This window comes from Belonocnema kinseyi, chromosome 9, assembly GCF_010883055.1.
Source record: "Belonocnema kinseyi isolate 2016_QV_RU_SX_M_011 chromosome 9, B_treatae_v1, whole genome shotgun sequence".
NCBI lineage: Eukaryota > Metazoa > Arthropoda > Insecta > Hymenoptera > Cynipidae > Belonocnema > Belonocnema kinseyi.
The window spans coordinates 60343838-60351143 of NC_046665.1; the positions used below are offsets into that span (position 1 = coordinate 60343838).

At 29.1% G+C, this 7306-nt stretch overlaps 1 protein-coding gene across 1 annotated transcript; it reads right to left on the reverse strand.

The window, feature by feature from the left end:
• Window positions 1-6148: 6148 nt before the first annotated feature.
• LOC117180081 lies at window positions 6149-7016 on the reverse strand. The gene is made up of 2 exons (XM_033372398.1): window positions 6659-7016; window positions 6149-6435 (listed from the first exon to the last, which is right to left on the reverse strand). The coding sequence occupies exons 1-2, from the start codon at window positions 6856-6858 to the stop codon at window positions 6243-6245; spliced, it is 393 nt and encodes a 130-aa protein (XP_033228289.1). The 5' UTR covers window positions 6859-7016; the 3' UTR covers window positions 6149-6242.
• Between the last annotated feature and the right edge of the window lie 290 nt (window positions 7017-7306).

A 7306-nucleotide genomic window follows, 5' to 3' on the forward strand; every position in this document is an offset into this window, starting at 1 on the left:
TTTTATTGCTGCGAGGTAATTTCATGTTTTTCTCGTATTACATATGCGGAAATGGAACTTTGATTGCTCAGATTCAATATTTAACGACAAATTTAGACATAAGATCTCCCATTTTTTTAGAATCGGCTTTAAACTAATTTCAAGAAAAACAACAATAAGTAATTTTATTACATTTTTATAAAAATAGGTCGTTTCCAATCAAATAATGTTGAGGAGCGTCCACTTATAATGTAATAATATTTTTGGTGATTTTTGACTCCCTCTTATGAACATTTGTTACATTTTGCCCCCCCCCCCTCCCCATTCATAAATACGAAATATGTAAGTTATTTTATATAACCGTCAATCGAACAATAAATAATGAGTTAGGGAGCGTTCACACATTACGTAACATTAAAAACGGAGGAGGGGGTTCTTGTTTCGTTTACGACAATGCACGAATATAACTTTTAGTGACTGCTTTTAGGTTTTGTTTATCTGTTTTACGAATTTTCTGCACCATCAATTTTGTATATCGAAATTTTCAAAGCAATCATTTGACTTCATCATTAAATTTATTTCTAAATGTTTCTAAACATTATTGATAGAAGAGAACATTTAAATTGTAAATGACCGAACACTTGAAATCGCATAATCTTTAGGGGACGAAATATGTACTGTTTTAGAAGAAATTAAGCGATACGTTTTTTTCCGATTTTCAAAAAAAAAAAACATTTCTAAAAAGTTGAGCATATTTGCGTGTTGTGCTTTGTTCTTCAAAAAACCTGAATTTGGTTCTTTCAACCTCTATAATTAAAAAAAATTGCTTTCTCATAAGACCCACTTAAATTTTTTGCCATTTTTTGTTTAACTTTTACTTTAATAATGAAGATATCTTATAAGTTTGATGCTCGCTAAATAACTTTTTTAGCCAGGAGAATTATTTTTTCTTACAATTGAATTTTCTAGATTTTCTTGGAAACAATGAGAGATAAGAAAAAATAATAAGATAAAACTTTGCACATATAAAAAAGTTTTATGAAAAATGTCTGTTGTTCTTTTGCGATATTTTTCATTGCATATGAGAAAAAAAAACAAACAAAAATTACGCTTTTAGGTTACGTTAATTAAATTACGTTTACTTTTCAAAAATATTTACAAGAATAAAAAATTTGGGATTTTCAAGAAAATGTTCTTTATTATTTTCTTCAAATTTTGAAAACATAAAAATGTTATTCATTCATAAGTAACAAAATTTTAAAAATTGAAAAATGTTGACGAATTTATCTTTTAAAATTCGAAAAGATCTGATTAGAGCTCTGGACCCTCCCAGAATAAATCTACGGCCCCTTTACTAAAACCAAATGTTTTTGAATTTTTAAATTTTGAAAATTTCAAGAGTTCTAATCAGAGTTCAACCCTGCACCTCCGCCTCTCTTTCGAAAGAGTTCTACCAAAAAGTCTTCTGAAACTGTCAATCAAGTCAAAATTCAAAGAACTACAGCAGCTCATTTGTGAATTTGAAAATGTTGAGAGTCTGCAGAGTTATTGATAGAGTTATGCCCTTCCCCAACCTCATAAGAAATTTGTAGCCAAAAGTCTTGTGACACTTGTCGATCAAGTAAAAATTCAAAGAACTACTGCACGTTAAAGTGAACCAAAATGTTGATTTCCAACAGTTCTGATCAGAGCTCTAGACCCCCCGCCCCCTCCCCACCCGAAGAGTTCGGCAAACAAGTCTCATAAGAATTTTCTTTTCTTTGAGTTTTGATTTGATCGAAAAATCTCGCAAGACCTTTTAGCAGAACTCTTTCGGAGGGGGGAGGGACTTTAATATGAACTCTTGAAACTCAAAATTTAAATTGGGTTTACTTTAACATGCTGTAGTTCTTTGAATTTTGACTTAATCGAAAACTTTCACAATTCCTTTGGGAAGAATTTATCTGGAGGGGTAGGTAGGGACAGAACCCTGGGATCTTAAAATTTTTAAATAAAAAATTTGGCTCACTTTAACGTTCTTGAATTTCGACTTGGTTAAAAAGTGTCACCAAGCTTTTTGGTAAAAATATTCTGGAGGGAAAGAGAACTTTAATAAGTACTTTTGAAACTCTAAACGAGAAATTTGTGAAAAATGGTCAATTTTCAAAATGTTATTAAAAGTATTCAAAAGTTGGCGGCTAGCTTTTTTTAACATTTTTTTCTGCGAAATTGTTCGGAAGTATTTTCTACAGCCTTCAGGAAACTGTAAAACTATGCTAAATATACTTGGAACTAAAAAAAAGTTCGCATTTGCAAAAGTCGAGGAGCATATGGATAAAAGATACTGAGAAATCGAGAAAAATTTAATTCCTAATAGTGGGGGTGCAACTTGAAAAGGATATCTATTAACCATAAAACCACGAAAGTTTAAAATTCAAATGAAAAATTGCCGACTATAATTTCTTGAACTTCTCTCATTCTTCCTTTTATGATTTAGGGCATATTTTTATAGGGGATTTCCTTTCCGGAATTCCGGAACATCACAGGTGAATTCGCAAGAAACGGGACTGTGGGAAGGAGGTGCCACAAGATGAGGGCTAAACTAAATCTTAAAGAGCAGATAACAGGTACCGGATGTCCAGGATTACGTCTCCCTGTCAATTGGCCATGCCGATTTTCGACGGTTTTACGGTCTGTCCGATCCTGAAACCAAACTCTTACATCAGCGGTCATCTTAGAAAAGGCCAAAAAGGCCGGTTCATTTCAAGCGGGGTCGACGACTCTGGAAAAATCGCGCTCAATGGGTTCCGACCTCCGATCAATTCCGAGCGGAACTCCATTCTTATTTTAGTATATGTTATATGAACTATTAAATGCCGGAAAATCAGCGATAAATGGCCATTGCTATACCGATCTCAGAAAAATCGAAGATGATTTCGAACCAAGAAAAACGAAAATTAACGATCGGACAGTTTAACTCAGTTTCGCTTAACAGGATACATCTATCCGAGCGGAAAAGAAATGTTATGGGAAAGTTTCTGCTCGAATATAATCTTACAAATTTTTTAAATCAATGCTGAATTTCAAGATTTCAATTAGAAATTCTTTATGTATGGAGATTGTATCTTATAGTTTTTTTCCATATTGTATTTTGTAATTGACACAACATAATGTCAAATTTTCATAGAAAAATGTGAAACAAGTAAGATAAAATTATTATTTCAATTAAAAATTAGTTTTAAAATATTCATTGAATGATGTAAAATCATTTTAATTCATTTTCATCATTCAAATGAATGATAAAATTCAAATAAGGATTTAAAGCATATATCTGATTTTTAACTTTTTTTAAATTAAAAAATATTTGACTAAAAAGGTAAAGCTTGGGCTAGTGTGTATTTTCAGGTTTGAAAATGATTTAGTTTTAATTACTTAATTTCAAGTTCCTAATTTTGGAATAATTCAATTTTAAAGAAAATCGACATTTTTTCATTTTTAACGCTTTTTGTTTAAATTTATGAATTTTAAAAGTTTAAAAGTTAGAAAGCTAACAAGTTCCTCGTCTTCAAACTCTTCAATTTTAAATGGTGAAAATAACAGTGAATCTTTTTTGTACAGAAATCTAATTTTTTAGATCAGAAATATCTATTAAATCGCTTTGAATATGTCACTTAATACTAAAATGTATGACACATAAAAATAATGGATTTGTCACCTTTCAAATTTCTATTATTTTAATTAAAAATTGGTTTCGAATACGCACTCCTGAAAATTTTTAATTTTTGAGCCTTGATATTAAAGTTATTATTTGCTTTAGAAGCTTATATTCGACATATTTTTAAAAGAAATTTCTTCATTTTTTAAGGTTTTAAATTTTATAATTTTTTATTCTCAAATTAGAATAATAAAAATGTCAGGACCATTTCAGTATTAAATCTTTTAAAATTGTAATTTTTATATTAAACCCTTGAAAGGCTGTTTTAAATGTAATAATTTTAGATTTGAATATTCTAAATTATTTGTTTTGAATTTAAGTAAGTTTTTAATTCAATAATTTAAGATTTAAATATTTTAAATTACTTGGTTTCAATTTTAAACGTTCAAAATTCTATGGTTTTTTAATTTCTTCTAAATCTTAGAATACTGAATTTAAAGACATGATAGTTGAACAATTTTAAACTGAAAGCTTTCAGAATGAATTTAAAATCCTGAAAAATTAGGACAATAACTTCTCACATTCAAGTATTAAAAATGAGATCATTTTCGAACTAGGCATTGAAAACTAAATTATTTTGTATTGGAAAATGTTCCAAGATATTGAATATTTGAAACTTGTATCACTTTCTTTAATTTTTAACTATAAATGCAATACCGATTTTTAGTTGAAAATTTAAAAAAATGGAATCATTTCAAAGTGCAGAATTTAATGAATGAATAATTTCTAAATAAGGTGGTAAACATTCATCTGTTTATAATTTTAAAATGTTGTTGTTTAAAATCAAAATAGATCAAATTTAAATTATATGAAATGAAATAATTTTTTAAACTTTGAATGCTACAATTTTAGAGCTCTGAATTTTCATTTTGACTCCTAAATTTTCATTTTGTCCCTTTGGTGAAATTAATTGCAATTTTAAAGCGTTTAAGTGTACCAAGTTTGAATATCACAATAATTCTTGGTGACAAATATTTTTCCAGTTTCAAATGAAGTTCGGATTTGTTTAGTTTTTAACGGTTTAGAATTGAAAAATATTTTATTTTGAACTGTGAGAATGACGATGAATTTATTTTTTGGCCTTAAAGAAATTTGTCTAACAATTTTGATTTTGAATTATAATTTGTTGTGTAATGACAATTGAAAATTCTGGACAAAATTAAATACTTTTAATCGCTCCTAGCTAAAAATGATTTACACTCGAAATTTTCCCTTTGAAAATATTAAATTTTGAATACTCCTAATCAGAAATAATATAATTTTAGTTCATTTGGGTTTTAAATTCAATTTTCAGAATTCTTATCTGAAAATATTTAATTTTGACCGTTTCCAAATTATCCTATTTTCGAAATTTTAATCTGAAATCATTAAATTTCGAGATTCTTCAGTGAAGAAGGAAAATTATTCAATTTTGAACGCTTTGAATTAAAAATTATAAAAATTTAAACTCCTTTACAAGGAAATTATCCAATTTCCAAAATTCCAGTAGAGGAGAGTACTCGAATATGAGATATTCTCGTAATATGAGAAAGCGGGGTATCAGCTAAACTAAGAGACCCATTCTGTTGATTCTATCACTAACTTGTAGCCCTTGAAGAAAGAGTAATTTCGTGGTATAGTCCATTTTTCATTGGGCTTCTAAAGATTATAGGCGAACTTTTTGTGAAATCGATGGTGGTCGAGTTCTTGGAAGGGAATTCTTTAAACCCTATTTATTATTCATTAAATATGTATTTAGCAGTAAAGTTTGTCTGGAGTGATGGGGATTGAATAACTAAGTAGGAAAATATCGATAGTGTTGAAGTTTTTCGTTGTACAGGTCAGGCATAGCAAGTGCATAGTTGCACGGTGTGGTTCTCATAATATGAGATGCCTGTGGTTTTTATAACACTGCGGCTGCGCGGGGCAAATTGCTTACAAAAGTGTTTGTGACTACTGCAAAAACTAAATATATCTGAATAGCAGTAAATTTATACTTCGGAAACATAGAATGAAGTTTTTCATTAAAAATAATACTTTATTTTGCATTTTATGAGCTATTTCCTCGGGTATCTCACATTATGAAAATAGTTTGACGAGTTTGGAAAAAGCACTTGTTTACATTTTTTGTATTTTCAGCATAAAAAAATTTTAATAAAATTTTTTATTTCTGCTTCTTATGACAAACTAAATTTCCTTTAAAATGACCTATGTTACTTTTAAATTCAGTACATAGAATTCCGACAATCACGCCAAACAGAGTTGGTATCTCATATTTGGGTACTCTCCTCTATTAAATTTTCTAATTTTGGGAGCTTCGAATTAAAAATATTTCAATTCAAAACATCAATTTAGAAATTATACAAGTTCAATTCCTTTTCATTCCATTTGAAATATTGCCCTTTTTAAAACTTTTGCTTTATCTACAATTGTTATATTTGTGCGCGTATATCTATTGCTAATTTGAAATAAAATAGAAACTTGAAAAAAAATTGATTGCCGTTTTAAAATTTGTATTTTTTCAGACGGTGCTCAAGAACCAGACTTCACAAGGCTTTTTCCGCGATATAAATTATGATCGAGTATCGGGTTATTTTTTAACTTTTGAAACAGGCTCTTCCAGAAGCTTTCGTCTCTTGGGAGTCCAATCAGGCAATTCAGGTACCGTTGGCATGGGAACTTTCTCCTTATTAATTACTTTACGGCGTTTTTTAGTCACTTTCTCTTTTTTTACTTTTCCAAATTTTCTTCGAAGGGGATTTTTCAATGAATCTAGATCATATCTGAAGAAATCGTATTAATGAGTTTCTTTACACATTCATCTCAAACTATCCAGAAATGTTAACCTAATTTTAAATTACGAAATTGAAAATAATTAATAAATCCTTTTTAGAATGAGAATCTAAGACCAATATAGACCTATTAAATTGAACTGTACAACTCTATTTAAAATCATTAGAAATTATATTGAAAAATAACCTAAAATTTAATGTTTTCAATAATAACCTATATTTGTTTGTATATTTCGCCAAAATTCCATAATCCATTCCGCGTCGAAGAGCTGCACCGATTTGCCGTTTGATTCCTTTACCGGGTGTAAAACCGTATTTAGCATATAAGCGATTAGCAATTTCGTTTTTGGTCAATCCTACATTGGGCTTCTCCGATCTGAGCAGGTCGTAAACGAGAACTGATTTTCGCACCATTCTTCTTTCGAGACTCTCTAAGTGTCTAATTTAATTTTTACTCGTTATTATCTTGAGAATAAACATGTCTAAAAAATGTAACTCGAAGATACGTCGAAAACCAAAATGAATTTAGCAGGCTAGAACTGACATCATGGAACTGATACTAAGTTAGAGTCAGTTGTAAAGGCAAAATTGAAAATAAAATGAAAGGATTAACCTGAAGTTAGATCCAAACTCAGTATTGTTTTTTTATTTAATATTCTTATTTTGTGAATAACTAGAATTAAATTGAGCTTGGTTTGAATTCGAAGTTTGTAATTCTTTTAAAGATATTTTAGATTTTTTGCAGTTTAGAATCTCAAAATTCTGAATTATTCGATATTCTAGGGGTTTCCGCGTTACTTTTAATTTTAATTTTTTAATTGCACCATGAATTTAATTTGATGATTTTTCATAATGGCGTTAT

What these genes read in the sequence shown, in the direction of transcription:
- LOC117180081 (XM_033372398.1), bottom strand. Translation starts at nt 6,858, where the DNA reads ATGGTGCGAAAATCAGTTCTCGTTTACGACCTGCTCAGATCGGAGAAG. An exon ending in AAATATACAAACAAATATAG is followed by an intron (nt 6,436 to 6,658) that starts GTTATTATTGAA and finishes CGATTTCTTCAG; the next exon opens with ATATGATCTAGATTCATTGA.